Source organism: Salvelinus alpinus, chromosome 16, assembly GCF_045679555.1.
Source record: "Salvelinus alpinus chromosome 16, SLU_Salpinus.1, whole genome shotgun sequence".
NCBI classification, from domain to species: Eukaryota; Metazoa; Chordata; class Actinopteri; order Salmoniformes; family Salmonidae; genus Salvelinus; species Salvelinus alpinus.
In genome coordinates this window covers 53,314,596-53,334,595 of record NC_092101.1, presented here as the reverse complement: position 1 = coordinate 53,334,595, position 20,000 = coordinate 53,314,596, and the positions used below count along the sequence as shown (strand labels likewise).

At 45.8% G+C, this 20,000-nt stretch overlaps 1 protein-coding gene across 1 annotated transcript in view; it reads right to left on the bottom strand.

Annotated features, from left to right (window-relative positions):
* The window catches only part of LOC139541684 (lipoma-preferred partner homolog), a 513,132-nt gene that overhangs the window by 274,382 nt on the left and 218,750 nt on the right, over window positions 1–20,000 (bottom strand). Inside the window, exon 4 of the mRNA XM_071346617.1 lies at window positions 5,133–5,230. Coding sequence (XP_071202718.1) covers window positions 5,133–5,230 — 98 coding nt within the window. The remainder of the gene's footprint in view (window positions 1–5,132; window positions 5,231–20,000) is intronic.

Below are 20,000 nucleotides of genomic sequence, written 5' to 3'. Positions count from 1 at the left end.
AGTCTAGCGACTACAGATGTGTCTCTGTCTGGTGTGGATCAGAGTCTAGGGACTACTGATGTGTCTCTGCTGTCTGTCTGGTGTGGATCAGAGTCTAGGGACTACTGATGTGTCTCTGCTGTCTGTCTGGTGTGGATCAGAGTCTAGGGACTACTGATGTGTCTCTGTCAGGTGTGGATCAGAGTCTAGGGACTACTGACGTGTCTCTGTCTGGTGTGGATCAGAGTCTAGGGACTACTGATGTGTCTCTGTCTGGTGTGGATCAGAGACTAGGGACTAATGATGTGTCTCTGTCTGGTGTGGATCAGAGTCTAGCGACTACTGATGTGTCTCTGTCTGGTGTGGATCAGAGTCTAGGGACTACTGATGTGTCTCTGTCTGGTGTGGATCAGAGTCTAGGGACTACTGATGTGTCTCTGTCTGGTGTGGATCAGAGACTAGGGACTACTGATGTGTCTCTGTCTGGTGTGGATCAGAGTCTAGGGACTACTGACGTGTCTCTGTCAGGTGTGGATCAGAGTCTAGGGACTACTGACGTGTCTCTGTCTGGTGTGGATCAGAGTCTAGGGACTACTGACGTGTCTCTGTCTGGTGTGGATCAGAGTCTAGGGACTACTGATGTGTCTCTGTCTGGTGTGGATCAGAGTCTAGGGACTACTGATGTGTCTCTGTCTGGTGTGGATCAGAGACTAGGGACTACTGACGTGTCTCTGCTGTCTGTCTGGTGTGGATCAGAGTCTAGGGACTACTGATGTGTCTCTGTCTGGTGTGGATCAGAGTCTAGGGACTACTGATGTGTCTCTGTCTGGTGTGGATCAGAGAATAGGGACTACTGATGTGTCTCTGTCTGGTGTGGATCAGAGTCTAGGGACTACTGATGTGTCTCTGTCTGGTGTGGATCAGAGACTAGGGACTACTGATGTGTCTCTGTCTGGTGTGGATCAGAGAATAGGGACTACTGACGTGTCTCTGTCTGGTGTGGATCAGAGTCTAGGGACTACTGATGTGTCTCTGTCTGGTGTGGATCAGAGTCTAGGGACTACTGATGTGTCTCTGTCTGGTGTGGATCAGAGTCTAGGGACTACTGATGTGTCTCTGTCTGGTGTGGATCAGAGTCTAGCGACTACTGATGTGTCTCTGTCTGGTGTGGATCAGAGTCTAGGGACTACTGACGTGTCTCTGTCTGGTGTGGATCAGAGACTAGGGACTACTGACGTGTCTCTGTCTGGTGTGGATCAGAGTCTAGGGACTACTGATGTGTCTCTGCTGTCTGTCTGGTGTGGATCAGAGTCTAGGGACTACTGATGTGTCTCTGCTGTCTGTCTGGTGTGGATCAGAGTCTAGAGACTACTGACGTGTCTCTGTCTGGTGTGGATCAGAGTCTAGAGACTACTGACGTGTCTCTGTCTGGTGTGGATCAGAGTCTAGGGACTACTGACGTGTCTCTGTCTGGTGTGGATCAGAGTCTAGGGACTACTGATGTGTCTCTGCTGTCTGTCTGGTGTGGATCAGAGTCTAGGGACTACTGACGTGTCTCTGTCTGGTGTGGATCAGAGTCTAGGGACTACTGATGTGTCTCTGCTGTCTGTCTGGTGTGGATCAGAGTCTAGGGACTACTGATGTGTCTCTGTCTGGTGTGGATCAGAGTCTAGGGACTACTGATGTGTCTATGTCTGGTGTGGATCAGAGTCTAGGGACTACTGATGTGTCTCTGTCTGGTGTGGATCAGAGTCTAGCGACTACAGATGTGTCTCTGTCTGGTGTGGATCAGAGTCTAGGGACTACTGATGTGTCTCTGCTGTCTGTCTGGTGTGGATCAGAGTCTAGGGACTACTGATGTGTCTCTGCTGTCTGTCTGGTGTGGATCAGAGTCTAGGGACTACTGATGTGTCTCTGTCTGGTGTGGATCAGAGTCTAGGGACTACTGACGTGTCTCTGTCTGGTGTGGATCAGAGTCTAGGGACTACAGATGTGTCTCTGTCTGGTGTGGATCAGAGTCTAGGGACTACTGATGTGTCTCTGTCTGGTGTGGATCAGAGTCTAGGGACTACTGATGTGTCTCTGTCAGGTGTGGATCAGAGTCTAGGGACTACTGACGTGTCTCTGTCTGGTGTGGATCAGAGTCTAGGGACTACTGATGTGTCTCTGTCTGGTGTGGATCAGAGACTAGGGACTAATGATGTGTCTCTGTCTGGTGTGGATCAGAGTCTAGCGACTACTGATGTGTCTCTGTCTGGTGTGGATCAGAGTCTAGGGACTACTGATGTGTCTCTGTCTGGTGTGGATCAGAGTCTAGGGACTACTGATGTGTCTCTGTCTGGTGTGGATCAGAGACTAGGGACTACTGATGTGTCTCTGTCTGGTGTGGATCAGAGTCTAGGGACTACTGACGTGTCTCTGTCAGGTGTGGATCAGAGTCTAGGGACTACTGATGTGTCTCTGTCTGGTGTGGATCAGAGTCTAGGGACTACTGATGTGTCTCTGTCTGGTGTGGATCAGAGACTAGGGACTACTGACGTGTCTCTGCTGTCTGTCTGGTGTGGATCAGAGTCTAGGGACTACTGATGTGTCTCTGTCTGGTGTGGATCAGAGTCTAGGGACTACTGATGTGTCTCTGTCTGGTGTGGATCAGAGAATAGGGACTACTGATGTGTCTCTGTCTGGTGTGGATCAGAGTCTAGGGACTACTGATGTGTCTCTGTCTGGTGTGGATCAGAGACTAGGGACTACTGATGTGTCTCTGTCTGGTGTGGATCAGAGAATAGGGACTACTGACGTGTCTCTGTCTGGTGTGGATCAGAGTCTAGGGACTACTGATGTGTCTCTGTCTGGTGTGGATCAGAGTCTAGGGACTACTGATGTGTCTCTGTCTGGTGTGGATCAGAGTCTAGGGACTACTGATGTGTCTCTGTCTGGTGTGGATCAGAGTCTAGCGACTACTGATGTGTCTCTGTCTGGTGTGGATCAGAGTCTAGGGACTACTGACGTGTCTCTGTCTGGTGTGGATCAGAGACTAGGGACTACTGACGTGTCTCTGTCTGGTGTGGATCAGAGTCTAGGGACTACTGATGTGTCTCTGCTGTCTGTCTGGTGTGGATCAGAGTCTAGGGACTACTGATGTGTCTCTGCTGTCTGTCTGGTGTGGATCAGAGTCTAGAGACTACTGACGTGTCTCTGTCTGGTGTGGATCAGAGTCTAGAGACTACTGATGTGTCTCTGTCTGGTGTGGATCAGAGTCTAGCGACTACTGATGTGTCTCTGTCTGGTGTGGATCCGAGTCTAGGGACTACTGATGTGTCTCTGTCTGGTGTGGATCAGAGTCTAGGGACTACTGATGTGTCTCTGTCTGGTGTGGATCCGAGTCTAGGGACTACTGATGTGTCTCTGTCTGGTGTGGATCAGAGTCTAGGGACTACTGATGTGTCTCTGTCAGGTGTGGATCAGAGTCTAGGGACTACTGATGTGTCTCTGTCTGGTGTGGATCAGAGTCTAGGGACTACTGATGTGTCTCTGTCTGGTGTGGATCAGAGTCTAGCGACTACTGATGTGTCTCTGTCTGGTGTGGATCAGAGTCTAGCGACTACTGATGTGTCTCTGTCTGGTGTGGATCAGAGTCTAGGGACTACTGATGTGTCTCTGTCTGGTGTGGATCCGAGTCTAGGTACTACTGATGTGTCTCTGTCTGGTGTGGATCAGAGTCTAGGGACTACTGATGTGTCTCTGCTGTCTGTCTGGTGTGGATCAGAGTCTAGGGACTACTGACGTGTCTCTGTCTGGGGGTTCAGTGATACTGCTGTAGGGGTTCTAGTGATACTGCTGTAGGGGTTCAGTGATACTGCTGTAGGGGTTCTAGTGATACTGCTGTAGGGGTTCTAGTGATACTGCTGTAGGGTGTTCTAGTGATACTGCTGTAGGGGTTCTAGTGATACTGCTGCAGGGGGTTCTAGTGATACTGTTGTAGGGGGTTCTAGTGATAGTGATGTAGGGGTTCTAGTGATACTGCTGTAGGGTGTTCTAGTGATACTGCTGTAGGGGTCCTAGTGATACTGCTGTAGGGGGTTCTAGTGATACTGATGTAGGGGGTTCTAGTGATACTGATGTAGGGGGTTCTAGTGATACTGCTGTAGGGAGTTCTAGTGATACTGCTGCAGGGGGTTCTAGTGATACTGCTGTAGGGGGTTCTAGTGATACTGATGTAGGGGTTCTAGTGATACTGATGTAGGGTTTCTAGCGATACTGCTGTAGGGGGTTCTAGTGATACTGCTGTAGGGGTTCTAGTGATACTGCTGTAGGGGGTTCTAGTGATACTGCTGTAGGGGGTTCTAGTGATACTGCTGTAGGGGTTCTAGTGATACTGCTGTAGGGGGTTCTAGTGATACTGATGTAGGGGGTTCTAGTGATACTGCTGTAGGGGTTCTAGTGATACTGCTGTAGGGGTTCTAGTGATACTGCAGTAGGGGTTCTAGTGATACTGTTGTATGGGTTCTAGTGATACTGCTGTAGGGGTTCTAGTGATACTGCTGTAGGGGGTTCTAGTGATACTGCTGTAGGGGTTATAGTGATACTGATGTAGGGGTTCTAGTGATACTGCTGTAGGGGTTCTAGTGATACTGATGTAGGGGTTCTAGTGATACTGATGTAGGGGTTCTAGTGATACTGCTGTAGGGATTCTAGTGATACTGCTGTAGGGGTTCTAGTGATACTGATGTAGGGGTTCTAGTGATACTGCTGTAGGGGGTTCTAGTGATACTGATGTAGGGGGTTCTAGTGATACTGATGTAGGGGTTCTAGTGATACTGATGTAGGGGTTCTAGTGATACTGATGTAGGGGTTCTAGTGATACTGCTGTAGGGGTTTTCACTATGTAGTGCACTATTTGACCAGGGCCCGTAGGGAATTAGTTCACAGGGCCTGTAGGGAATTAGTCCACAGGGCCCATAGGGCTGTAGTCAAAAGAAGGGCACTATATAGGGGATAGGGTATCACTTGAGACCCATTCTATTCCATGTCTGTACAGAACTCAATGCAGTACTAGTGTACCTGTGCTCCATCCCAAACAGCGAAAGGTTATATGACAATTACCTCTACCGTATGAGTACATGGTACAGACATGCCTCATAATAGTCTCCTACCTGGTATTCTCTGTCCGTGGATGGAGGGGGGGGAAAGGACATGAGGGATGGGAGGCCTCCGTCGTCAGCAGGTGGAGGAGGAGGTGGGGGGTAGTCCCCTAAAACACACAGATACCATAAGAGTTAGTTATACCTCTGAGCTGCTCATATTCACAAACATATGGCTTGTGGCTGAAAAGGGAGCCTATCCCTTTATAGGGCACAACTTAGGACCAGATCCCAAAGGGAGAAGTCATGACGAAAAACAATCATGTAAATATGACTGGCAGGCAGGGAGAGAGAGAGAGCGAGAGAGAGAGAATGAGAGAGAGAGAGAGAGAGAGAATGAGACAGTGAGAGATAATGAGAGCGAGAACGAGAGAGACAACGAGACAGCGCTAGACACTAATCACCAACACCATCAGATTGACATACATAATTGCAACAGTTCAGTCTAACTAAGGGTCTCTAATCTGGAGTTAGCTAGCATGTGTTCTGCTTGAGATTGAAGATGTAAACACTGTGTTACTAACAGTCCTGCCAGGAGAAACAAGCCAACTGGAACACGTCTGAAGTCTTCACTAATCCAACGATTCACCCAACCACATGTTCCAGCAAGGATGAGAAGTAACACGCCAAATTACATTTCTATTTGGCTCCTCTTCTCGCTGTAGGACAAACGGTACACTATTCCCCTATTCAGTGCACTACTTTTGACCAGAGCCCAAGGCACTACATAGGGAACCATTTGGGATGTAACCCGAGGACTTGAGATTGAATCATTTGACCGTGTACTTCTAAGTACCCAACCAGACATGAGCTTTGCAAATTAAAGGCTTCTACTTGGACGTAATGGGAATTTGCTGCAATGTTAAGACTTTGATGAGTCCTGTTCAGAAATTCCATTTGCTTTTTACTCCCAACCCCCCCCCCTTCTGCTTTTATCTGTTTTCATTAGAATCTAATTGATGTCATCAATGTAGTTTATCCCGAGTCTCCTGCCCAAATTAATTAAGCATGTTTGTTGTCGTTAGTCAGTTGGACTAAAATAAAATAAAACTACCTCACTGCACAGTAGCCTTGCAAAATGGGGTACATGTCTGTGTCCTGTAGCCTGCAAAATGGGGTACATGTCTGTGTCTTGTGCAATCCAACGTTGTTGCTGAAATGTTGAGCACGACATCAAGCATTCCCTGTGGGTGAGGGAGGGAGGGAGGGAGGGAGGGAGGGAGGGAGGGAGATATGGAGGGATGGAGATATGGAGGGAGGGATGGATGGATTGATGGAGGGAGGTATGATGGAGGGAGGGATGGAGGGAGGGATGGAGGGATGGAGGGAGGGATGGATGGAGGGAGGTATGATGGATTGATGGATGGAGGGATGGAGGGCTCCATGTGAATGGTTTATGTAATGACCTCCTGACCTCCAACTGGTTAAAACTCCTGAGAGACAGAGCAGCTAAAGCAACGTGGAAGCGAAGAAGAAAACACTCCACCGCTCCTCACCTCCTCACCTCAAGTTCCCATGTACATCTCTCTCAAACATCAAAGTTGTTTGGATGTATAATTTCAGGAAACATGAAAGATGTTCATGTTTTTTAGAGAGATGTTTTATTGAAAAGGTTTACTGTGGAGCAGGAAGGGAGAAGCGAGAGATGAGGAGGATGGAGGTGAGGGGTCAATAAGCAACATCCCTCCGTCCTAAAGCACTACTTTAGACCGGGGCTGGCACCCTATTCCCTATATAGTGCACTACTTTAGACCGGGCTGGCACCCTATTCCCTATATAGTGCACTACTTTAGACCGGGGCTGGCACCCTATTCCCTATATAGTGCACTACTTTAGATCGGGGCTGGCACCCTATTCCCTATATAGTGCACTACTTTAGACCGGGGCTGGCACCCTATTCCCTATATAGTGCTAGGGGTTTGACCTGACTCTGTAGTGGGTGCTAGGGGTTTGACCTGACTCTGTAGTGGGTGCTAGGGGTTTGACCTGACTCTGTAGTGGGTGCTAGGGGTTTGACCTGACTCTGTAGCGGGTGTTAGGGGTTTGACCTGACTCTGTAGTGGGTGCTAGGGGTTTGACCTGACTCTGTAGTGGGTGTTAGGGGTTTGACCTGACTCTGTAGTGGGTGTTAGGGGTTTGACCTGACTCTGTAGTGGGTGCTAGGGGTTTGACCTGACTCTGTAGTGGGTGCTATGGGTTTGACCTGACTCTGTAGTGGGTGTTAAGGGGTTTGACCTGACTCTGTAGTGGGTGCTAGGGGTTTGACCTGACTCTGTAGTGGGTGTTAAGGGGTTTGACCTGACTCTGTAGTGGGTGCTAGGGGTTTGACCTGACTCTGTAGTGGGTGTTAGGGGTTTGACCTGACTCTGTAGAGGGTTCTAGGGGTTTGATCTGACTCTGTAGTGGGTGCTAGGGGTTTGACCTGACTCTGTAGTGGGTGCTAGGGGTTTGACCTGACTCTGTAGCGGGTGCTAGGGGTTTGACCTGACTCTGTAGCGGGTGCTAGGGGTTTGACCTGACTCTGTAGCGGGTGCTAGGGGTTTGACCTGACTCTGTAGCGGGTGTTAGGGGTTTGACCTGACTCTGTAGAGGGTTCTAGGGGTTTGATCTGACTCTGTAGTGGGTGCTAGGGGTTTGACCTGACTCTGTAGTGGGTGCTAGGGGTTTGACCTGACTCTGTAGCGGGTGCTAGGGGTTTGACATGACTCTGTAGCGGGTGCTAGGGGTTTGACCTGACTCTGTAGCGGGTGCTAGGGGTTTGACCTGACTCTGTAGTGGGTGCTAGGGGTTTGACCTGACTCTGTAGCGGGTTCTAGGGGTTTGACCTGACTCTGTAGCGGGTTCTAGGGGTTTGACCTGACTCTGTAGTGGGTGCTAGGGGTTTGACCTGACTCTGTAGTGGGTGCTAGGGGTTTGACCTGACTCTGTAGTGGGTGCTAGGGGTTTGACCTGACTCTGTAGTGGGTGCTAGGGGTTTGACCTGACTCTGTAGTGGGTGCTAGGGGTTTGACCTGACTCTGTAGTGGGTGCTAGGGGTTTGACCTGACTCTGTAGCGGGTGCTAGGGGTTTGACCTGACTCTGTAGCGGGTTCTAGGGGTTTGACCTGACTCTGTAGCGGGTTCTAGGGGTTTGACCTGACTCTGTAGTGGGTGCTAGGGGTTTGACCTGACTCTGTAGCGGGTGCTAGGGGTTTGACCTGACTCTGTAGTGGGTGTTAGGGGTTTGACCTGACTCTGTAGAGGGTTCTAGGGGTTTGATCTGACTCTGTAGTGGGTGCTAGGGGTTTGACCTGACTCTGTAGTGGGTGCTAGGGGTTTGACCTGACTCTGTAGCGGGTGCTAGGGGTTTGACCTGACTCTGTAGTGGGTGTTAGGGGTTTGACCTGACTCTGTAGAGGGTTCTAGGGGTTTGATCTGACTCTGTAGTGGGTGCTAGGGGTTTGACCTGACTCTGTAGTGGGTGCTAGGGGTTTGACCTGACTCTGTAGCGGGTGCTAGGGGTTTGACATGACTCTGTAGCGGGTGCTAGGGGTTTGACCTGACTCTGTAGTGGGTGCTAGGGGTTTGACCTGACTCTGTAGTGGGTGCTAGGGGTTTGACCTGACTCTGTAGTGGGTGCTAGGGGTTTGACCTGACTCTGTAGCGGGTTCTAGGGGTTTGACCTGACTCTGTAGCGGGTTCTAGGGGTTTGACCTGACTCTGTAGTGGGTGCTAGGGGTTTGACCTGACTCTGTAGTGGGTGCTAGGGGTTTGACCTGACTCTGTAGTGGGTGCTAGGGGTTTGACCTGACTCTGTAGTGGGTGCTAGGGGTTTGACCTGACTCTGTAGTGGGTGTTAAGGGGTTTGACCTGACTCTGTAGTGGGTGCTAGGGGTTTGACCTGACTCTGTAGCGGGTTCTAGGGGTTTGACCTGACTCTGTAGCGGGTTCTAGGGGTTTGACCTGACTCTGTAGTGGGTGCTAGGGGTTTGACCTGACTCTGTAGCGGGTGCTAGGGGTTTGACCTGACTCTGTAGCGGGTGCTAGGGGTTTGACCTGACTCTGTAGTGGGTGCTAGGGGTTTGACCTGACTCTGTAGTGGGTGCTAGGGGTTTGACCTGACTCTGTAGCGGGTTCTAGGGGTTTGACCTGACTCTGTAGCGGGTGCTAGGGGTTTGACCTGACTCTGTAGCGGGTTCTAGGGGTTTGACCTGACTCTGTAGCGGGTTCTAGGGGTTTGACCTGACTCTGTAGCGGGTGCTAGGGGTTTGACCTGACTCTGTAGCGGGTTCTAGGGGTTTGACCTGACTCTGTAGTGGGTGCTAGGGGTTTGACCTGACTCTGTAGTGGGTTTTGCTGCAGTTTGAGCCAGGACTTTTTATTGTCGGGGGGGGGGTTATAGGAACTGTAGACCGGTAAACCAAGAGTGGTTGACCTGACCTACGGCACTTCAATGATTATGTTTCCCAGTTGTGCCATCTCTATTCCATACTGTAAACACCATCTCAACTAGTGTCACAACATCTGCAGTGCTCGTACAACAACAAGAATCAATATGTTTGGCGCCTCAAACGGCACCCTATTCCTTATTGAAGTGCACAACTATCGACCAGGACCTAGAGTGTACTCATCCAAATTGGTGCACCGTGTAGGGTGCACTGTGTAGGGTGCACCGTGTAGGGTGTACTGTGTAGGGTGCACTCTGTAGGGTGCACTGTGTAGGGTGCACCGTGTAGGGTGCACTGTGTAGGGTGCACTGTGTAGGGTGCACTGTGTAGGGTGCACTGTGTAGGGTGCACTGTGTAGGGTGCACTGTGTAGGGTGCACTCTGTAGGGTGCACTGTGTAGGGTGCACTGTGTAGGGTGCACTCTGTAGGGTGCACTGTGTAGGGTGCATTGTGTAGGGTGCACTGTGTAGGGTGCACTGTGTAGGGTGTACTGTGTAGGGTGCACTCTGTAGGGTGCACTGTGTAGGGTGCACTGTGTAGGGTGCACTCTGTAGGGTGCATTGTGTAGGGTGCACTGTGTAGGGTGCACTGTGTAGGGTGCACTGTGTAGGGTGCACTCTGTAGGGTGCATTGTGTAGGGTGCACTGTGTAGGGTGCACTGTGTAGGGTGCACTGTGTAGGGTGCACTGTGTAGGGTGCAATTTAGGTACAAATTAGGATGAAACCGATAACTTCATGACAATATTGACTAATGGAGGTCGGTCAACTCTGGCATAGTAATTATCGTTGCCTCATTCTGCATGTGTCGCCAGACAACGCTGGCAATAACAAATATAACCTGCTGTATCGTTGACCCTTCTAGAACTATCATCTCATAGAATACCAGTCATTGGAAACAAAAAAAATTGGGCGATTCAGTGTCCTGTCTGTCTGTATGGACAAATACAGGACTTTGACAGTCAAGGATGATACTGCAGAATGATGTGGCAATGATTTAGTAGACTAATATATTCAGACAGCTGTTTGAATGAGACGGACATACGAAACACGGAGAGATCAGCCTGAACCTTAGTTGATGTTCATTCAAATCCAGTATATTTGTATAATTGTCCTCATCATGATATTTACATGCATGATCAGGCAATACGATAATGTTTTCCTTAAATAAACCAAATGAACACAACACAACTGTGGATTAAAATGTTGCTTTTAAAGTGCCAGTGTCACATATCACAGCCGGTCCTTCCACAGGTTCACAGTGGGTGCTCCGGGTCCATATCCCTATGTAGTGTAGTACTGTTATAAGACATGGTAGTGAACCAGTCCAGTCCAGTATAGTAGAGTTCTGTTATAAGACATGGTAGTGAACCAGTCCAGTCCAGTACAGTATAGTAGAGTTCTGTTATAAGACATGGTAGTGAACCAGTCCAGTCCAGTATAGTAGAGTTCTGTTATAAGACATGGTAGTGAACCAGTCCAGTCCAGTATAGTAGAGTTCTGTTATAAGACATGGTAGTGAACCAGTCCAGTCCAGTATAGTAGAGTTCTGTTATAAGACATGGTAGTGAACCAGTCCAGTCCAGTATAGTAGAGTTCTGTTATAAGACATGGTAGTGAACCAGTCCAGTATAGTAGAGTTCTGTTATAAGACATGGTAGTGAACCAGTCCAGTATAGTAGAGTTCTGTTATAAGACATGGTAGTGAACCAGTCCAGTCCAGTATAGTAGAGTTCTGTTATAAGACATGGTAGTGAACCAGTCCAGTATAGTAGAGTTCTGTTATAAGACATGGTAGTGAACCAGTCCAGTCCAGTATAGTAGAGTTCTGTTATAAGACATGGTAGTGAACCAGTCCAGTCCAGTATAGTAGAGTTCTGTTATAAGACATGGTAGTGAACCAGTCCAGTCCAGTATAGTAGAGTTCTGTTATAAGACATGGTAGTGAACCAGTCCAGTCCAGTATAGTAGAGTTCTGTTATAAGACATGGTAGTGAACCAGTCCAGTCCAGTATAGTAGAGTTCTGTTATAAGACATGGTAGTGAACCAGTCCAGTCCAGTACAGTAGAGTTCTGTTATAAGACATGGTAGTGAACCAGTCCAGTCCAGTATAGTAGAGTTCTGTTATAAGACATGGTAGTGAACCAGTCCAGTCCAGTATAGTAGAGTTCTGTTATAAGACATGGTAGTGAACCAGTCCAGTCCAGTACAGTAGAGTTCTGTTATAAGACACGGTAGTGAACCAGTCCAGTCCAGTATAGTAGAGTTCTGTTATAAGACATGGTAGTGAACCAGTCCAGTCCAGTATAGTATAGTTCTGTTATAAGACATGGTAGTGAACCAGTCCAGTACAGTAGAGTTCTGTTATAAGACATGGTAGTGAACCAGTCCAGTCCAGTATAGTAGAGTTCTGTTATAAGACATGGTAGTGAACCAGTCCAGTCCAGTATAGTAGAGTTCTGTTATAAGACATGGTAGTGAACCAGTCCAGTATAGTAGAGTTCTGTTATAAGACATGGTAGTGAACCAGTCCAGTCCAGTATAGTAGAGTTCTGTTATAAGACATGGTAGTGAACCAGTCCAGTCCAGTATAGTAGAGTTCTGTTATAAGACATGGTAGTGAACCAGTCCAGTCCAGTATAGTAGAGTTCTGTTATAAGACATGGTAGTGAACCAGTCCAGTATAGTAGAGTTCTGTTATAAGACATGGTAGTGAACCAGTCCAGTCCAGTATAGTAGAGTTCTGTTATAAGACATGGTAGTGAACCAGTCCAGTCCAGTATAGTAGAGTTCTGTTATAAGACATGGTAGTGAACCAGTCCAGTCCAGTATAGTAGAGTTCTGTTATAAGACATGGTAGTGAACCAGTCCAGTCCAGTATAGTAGAGTTCTGTTATAAGACATGGTAGTGAACCAGTCCAGTATAGTAGAGTTCTGTTATAAGACATGGTAGTGAACCAGTCCAGTACAGTATAGTAGAGTTCTGTTATAAGACATGGTAGTGAACCAGTCCAGTCCAGTATAGTAGAGTTCTGTTATAAGACATGGTAGTGAACCAGTCCAGTCCAGTATAGTAGAGTTCTGTTATAAGACATGGTAGTGAACCAGTCCAGTCCAGTATAGTAGAGTTCTGTTATAAGACATGGTAGTGAACCAGTCCAGTCCAGTATAGTAGAGTTCTGTTATAAGACATGGTAGTGAACCAGTCCAGTCCAGTACAGTAGAGTTCTGTTATAAGACATGGTAGTGAACCAGTCCAGTCCAGTATAGTAGAGTTCTGTTATAAGACATGGTAGTGAACCAGTCCAGTCCAGTATAGTAGAGTTCTGTTATAAGACATGGTAGTGAACCAGTCCAGTCCAGTATAGTAGAGTTCTGTTATAAGACATGGTAGTGAACCAGTCCAGTCCAGTATAGTAGAGTTCTGTTATAAGACATGGTAGTGAACCAGTCCAGTATAGTAGAGTTCTGTTATAAGACACGGTAGTGAACCAGTCCAGTCCAGTATAGTAGAGTTCTGTTATAAGACATGGTAGTGAACCAGTCCAGTCCAGTATAGTAGAGTTCTGTTATAAGACATGGTAGTGAACCAGTCCAGTCCAGTATAGTAGAGTTCTGTTATAAGACATGGTAGTGAACCAGTCCAGTCCAGTATAGTAGAGTTCTGTTATAAGACATGGTAGTGAACCAGTCCAGTATAGTAGAGTTCTGTTATAAGACATGGTAGTGAACCAGTCCAGTCCAGTATAGTAGAGTTCTGTTATAAGACATGGTAGTGAACCAGTCCAGTCCAGTATAGTAGAGTTCTGTTATAAGACATGGTAGTGAACCAGTCCAGTCCAGTATAGTAGAGTTCTGTTATAAGACATGGTAGTGAACCAGTCCAGTCCAGTATAGTAGAGTTCTGTTATAAGACATGGTAGTGAACCAGCCCCACATGTGTCTGTGCCGTGAATAAAGCCGTCTCTATTTGCATGGTCCGGGCAGCGACAGGAACCCGACAGGAACCCGACCACCCTCCTAACGGAGCACTAATGACAGAACCAGCAGTAACACGTCTTCATTGCAACAACTTCCCCTGTCTCTATTAAAGACCTCACTCTGAATCACAATCAGTCATTAGGGAGATCGGAGAGGCCAGGGAGACTCTGGGTTAGAGTCCCAAATCGTACCATATTCCCTATGTAGTGCACAGCTTCTGACTGGTCTAAAGTAGCGCACTACATTGGGAATAGGGTGCCACTTGGGACACAGGGCTGAGGAGAAGGGTAATTTGGTTGTCGGGAACATGAGTGCTGTGAAGAGGTGGTGAAGACATGGAGAGGAGGAACACGGTATTCAGACTGCTGAACAATTAATCAAATCCCCACCCGGACTATTTACATTGACGACCCCCCCCCCCCCCCCCCCCCATTTGTACACTGCTGCTACCCGCTGTTTGTTATCTATGCAGTCACTTTACGCCTACCTACATGTACATTCGAAAAGTATTCAGATCCCTTCCCTTTTTTTACATTTTGTTACGTTACAGCCAATTCATTAAATTGTTTTCCCCCCCGCAACAATCTACACACAATACCCAATGCTGACAAAGCAAAAACTGTTTTTTTTTCTCCGGATTTTTTGGAGCAAAAACTGAAATATCACATTTACATAAGTATTCAAACCTTTTACTCAGTACTTTGTTGAAGCACCTTTGGCAGCGATTACAGCCCTGAGTCTTCTTGGGTACGACGCTACAAACACACCTTCATTTGGGGAGTTTCTCCCATTCTTCTCTACAGATCCTCTGTCTGGTTGGATGGGGAGCATCGCTGCACAGCTATTTTTATGTTATTTGTGACTGTGCCTCATTAACTGGGAGACACCATAACATCCTTCTACAGTATCTCTCTCTCTCTCTCTCTCTCTCTCTCTCTCTCTCTCTCTCTCTCTCTCTCTCTCTCTCTCTCTCTCTCTCTCTCTCTCTCTCTCTCTCTCTCTCTCTCTCTCTCTCTCTCTCTCTCTCTCTCTCTCTCTCTCTCTCTCTCTCTCTCTCTCTCTCTCTCTCTCTCTCTCTCTCTCTCTCTCTCTCTCTCTCTCTCTCTCTCTCTCTCTCTCTCTCTCTCTCTTCTACTGGGAGACAGCACAGCAGGCCTGACCAATAGAACAACTACTACTAGTTGACTCAAAACAAAGGTAATCCAAAACAAAACAAGATTGGAACTTTTCGGGAACTGATCCATAGATTAAAATGTAAATGTCTCTATTAACAAAGCAAAGCAATGGAATATAGCTATGAATTTATTCAACGATCGGCGGCAACAAACATAACACGGTAATCCTTTCCGGACAAAATGGATGAAGTGTCTTTTAACCTTTTCACATGTACCAACAAAACGGGTGTGATCCTTCCACAGTGGTCCCTGCAGCGTAACGCTCAAACCCGGTGTGATTATAACGCTTATTTAGTACCGTCCAGTTTCGATTGACGCAACAGTCAGCGTTTGAGCTGGCCACACTGTTTCTTCACAAAAACATTTTGCACAAAACACAATCGTTACAAAGTTACGTCCTGAATGTGACCAGTTTATTTTTGGATGTTCAGACGTTCACAGAAGTATCGACAGCATACATTAGTCCTGGTGCTAACTGAGTCCCGGTGCTAACTGAGTCCCGGTGCTAACTGAGTCCCGGTGCTAACTGAGTCCCGGTGCTAACTGAGTCCCGGTGCTAACTGAGTCCCGGTGCTAACTGAGTCCTGGTGATAACGGAGGAAAGATTGACGCAGGCATATTTAGAGATAACTCTCGGCTGTCAGAAACCACAACGTAAATTAGCTATAATAAAAATATCAATTTGTATTTATAATTCATCACATCACGGGTGAACCTCACCATTGATCAAAATAATATAGTAAAAAAAATTCTAGAAATTGAAAGTAATCCGACGATGGGTAGTTTGTGCGCGCCGCCATGTTTTTTTTTCTTCTTCATGTCAACCAAAGACAATAAGAGGAGACAAGATGAGTTTGGTCTGTTTGCAGTATGCATGTTGAAGGGGGTGTGTCATCTCTACGATCATTCACTCCCCTTCACCTCATTATAACATCTTCGGTCTGACAGACGTTTACGTGACAACCAGAATGTATTGTATAATGTCAACAAACATGGCGCCACACAAAGCTAGCAAATTAGCTTAGCATTAGCTCATTATAAATCAGTAGAACCTTCAAATAGCTTAGCATTAGCTCTTTATAATCAGTACAACCTTCAAATAGCTTAGCATTAGCTCATTATAATCAGTAGAACCTTCAAATAGCTTAGCATTAGCTCATTATAATCAGTACAACCTTCAAATAGCTTAGCATTAGCTCATTATAATCAGTAGACCCGTCAAATAGCTTAGCATTAGCTCATTATAATCAGTAGAACCTTCAAATAGCTTAGCATTAGCTCTTTATAATCAGTACAACCTTCAAATAGCTTAGCATTAGCTCATTATAATCAGTAGAACCTTCAAATAGCTTAGCATTAGCTCATTATAATCAGTACAACCTTCAAATAGCTTAGCATTAGCTCATTATAATCAGTAGACCCGTCAAATAGCTTAGCATTAGCTCATTATAATCAGTAGACCCGTCAAATAGCTTAGCATTAGCTCATTATAATCAGTACAACCTTCAAATAGCTTAGCATTAGCTCTTTATAATCAGTACAACCTTCAAATAGCTTAGCATTAGCTCATTATAATCAGTACAACCTTCAAATAGCTTAGCATTTACTCATTATAATCAGTAGAACCTTCAAAAAAGTATTTTACAGATGTCACAGGTGTCCATTATAATCTATGCAATAATCAGAATGCATTATTTGTCACCAGTACTTAAAAACATGTGAATAAAACAGTAACTACATTATGATCCATACATACATACGGTATGCTACAGCAGAAACGACAACACGATATACAGAAAATAAGGTACTTCCTTCAACATCATTAGGGTAGGGGGCACAATTTTCACCTCCGGCTGAAAAGTGTGCCCAAAGCAAACTGCCTGCTACTCAGGCCCAGAAGCTAGGATATGCATTAGTAGATTTGGATAGAAAACACTCCAAAGTTTCTAAAACTGTTAAAATAATGTCTGTGAGTATAACAGAACTGAAATGGCAGGTGAAAACCTAAGGAAAATCCATCCAGGAAGTGGCATTATTTTGAAATTGCTTTTTTTCCAATGAAAGCCACATTTGAAAGGGATAGGACCCAGATTACATTCCCTATGGCTTCCACTAGTTGTGAACAGTCTTTAGACATTGTTTCAGGCTTATATTCTGAAAAATGAGGGCGAATGACAACTTTTAGTGAGTGGATAGTGGGGTGTCCCAAGAGCTGTTTTCTGCGCTCGACCGAGAGCGCGCCTTTCTTGTTTTTCTTTTATATTGACGATGCTATTGTCCGGTTGAAATATTATCGATTATTTAGGCTAAAAACAACCTGAGGATTGATTATAAACATCGTTTGACATGTTTCTACGAACTTTACTGGTACTATTTGGAATTTTCGTCTGCCTGTTGTGAACGCATTTGAGCCATTGGATTACTGAACAAAACATGCTAACAAAATGGGAGGTTTTTGGATATAAAGAGGGACTTTATCAAACAAAACTAACATTTATTGTGTAACTGGGGGTCTAGTGAGTGCAACTATACGAAGATCATCAAAGAGAAGTGATTAATTTACTAATCTACTTGGCTGGTATGTAATGTTTTGTGTGCTGAGCGCTGTCCTCAGATAATCGCATGGTTTGCTTTCGCTGTAAAGCCTTTTTGAAATCTGACACAGCAGCTGGATTAACAGCAAGTTAAGCTTTATTTTGATGTATTACACTTGTGATTTCATGAAAGTTAAATATTTATAGTAATTTAATTTGAATTTGGCGCTCTGCAATTTCACCGGATGTTGGCCAGGTGGGACGTCCCAGGTACCATAAGAAGTTAATAGGAACACACACACCGAAAGTAATTATTTTGTTTATGGAAAACAAGAAGGAAGGCAATGCGAGCGCCAGTCAGAAAACGTGCCAAAGTCGTGCAAGACTGTGCAAATGTCTGCATTCTTGATCTGCGGATACATTGGTGAAGTGCGTGAAAATAATTTGAAATCGACAAGTTGAAACATAGCCTATAGATAATTAGCGCGTGTTAACTGTTCTGTTGCGTAACAATCCCAGTTTGGAACAGTGGGTGCATTCTGACATCTCGTACATAAAACAACTCGCGCTGGGGCGACCGTTAGAGAAATTTGGAACTCACTTGTGAAAAGATTAAAAGCAGAGCAGTTTGTTTTCAGTTTGTTCCCGTTCCAGTAACCCTGTGGCAGAGAGGTTGAGAACCCATTGTTTAGATATAATTACAGAGGAATGGAGTGATTCTACCTTGCGCAACAGGAGAGAGAGAGAGAGAGAAAGAAAGAAAAAGACAGACAGAGAGAGACAAAAAGAGACAGAGACAAGATTTTTTTACCCCAATAACTACTGTGGGATATGCGTCAACAACAACCTTGGGAAAATACTCTGCATTATCATTAACAGCAGACTAGTACATTTCCTTAGCAAAAACAATGTACTGAGCAAATATCAAATTGGCTGGACACCAAATTACCGTACCACAGACCACGTATTCACCCTGCATACCCTAATTGACAAACAAACAAACAAAGGCAAAGTCTTCTCATGCTTTGTTGATTTCAAAAAAGCTTTCAACTCAATTTGGCACGAGGGCCTGCTATACAAATTGATGGAAAGTGGTGTTAGGGGGAAAACATACAACATTATAAAATCCATGTACACAAGTGTGCGGTTAAAATAGGCAAAAAACATACACATTTCATTCCACAGGGGCGTGGGGTGAGACAGGGATGCAGTTTAAGCCCCACCCTCTTCAGCATATATATCAACGACTTAGCGAGGGCACTAGAACAGTCTGCAGCACCCGGGATCACCCTACTAGAATCTGAAGTCAAATGTCTACACTTTGCTGATGATATGGTGCTTCTGTCCACAACCAAGGAGGGCCTACAGCAGCACCTATATCTTCTGCACAGATTCTGCCAGACCTGGGCCCTGCCAGACCTGGGCCCTGCCAGACCTGGGCCCTGCCAGACCTGGGCCCTGCCAGACCTGGGCCCTGACAGTAAATCTCAGCAAGACAAAAACAACAGTGTTCCAAAAAAGGTCCAGTTGCCAGGACCACAAATACAAATTCCATCTAGACACCCTAGAGCACACAAAAAACTATACATACCTTGGCCTAAACATCAGCGCCACAGGTAACTTCCACAAAGATGTGAACGATCTGAGAGACAAGGCAAGAAGGGCATTCTATGCCATCAAAAGGAACATAAATTTCAACATACCAATTAGGATCTGGCTAAAAATACTTGAATCAGTTATAGAACCCATTGCACTTTAACGTTGTGAGGTCTGGGGTCCACTCACCAACCAAGACTTCACAAAATGGGACAAACACCAAATTGAGACTCTGCATGCAGAATTCTGCAAAAATATCCTCCGTGTACAACGTAGAACACCAAATAATGCATGCAGAGCAGAATTAGGCCGATACCCGCTAATTATCAACATCCAGAAAAGAGCCGTTAAATTCTACAACCACCTAAAAGGAAGCGATTCCCAAACCTTCCATAACAAAGCCATCACCTACAGAGAGATGAACCTGGAGAAGAGTCCCCTAAGCAAGCTAGTCCTGGGACTCTGTTCACAAACACAAACACACCCCACAGAGCCCCAGGACAGCAACACGATTAGACCCAACCAAATCATGAGAAAACAGAAACATAATTACTTGACACATTGGAAAGAATTAACAAAAAAAACTGAGCATACTAGAATGCTATTTGGCCCTAAACAGAGAGTACACAGTGGCAGAATACCTGACCGCTGTGACTGACCCAAACTTAAGGAAAGCTTTGACTATGTACAGACTCAGTGGCCTTGATATTGAGAAAGGCCGCCGTAGGCAGACCTGGCTTTCAGGAGAAGACAGGCTATGTGCACACTGCCCACAGAATGAGGTGGAAACTGAGCTGCACTTCCTAACCTCCTGCCAAATGCATGGCCATATAATAGACACATATTTCCCTCAGATTACACAGACCAACAAAGAATTTGAAAACAAAGCGATTTTGATAAACTCCCATATCTACTGGGTGAAATTCCACAGTGTGCCATCACAGCAGCAAGATTTGTGACCTGTTGCCACAAGAAAAGGGCAACCAGTGAAGAACAAACACCATCGTAAATACAACCCATATTTATGTTTATTTATTTTCCCTTTTGTACTTTAACCATTTGCACATCGTTACAACACTGTATATAGACATAATATGACATTTGAAATGTCTTTATTCTTTTGGAACTTCTGTATGTGTAATGTTTACTGTTCATTTTTATTGTTTATT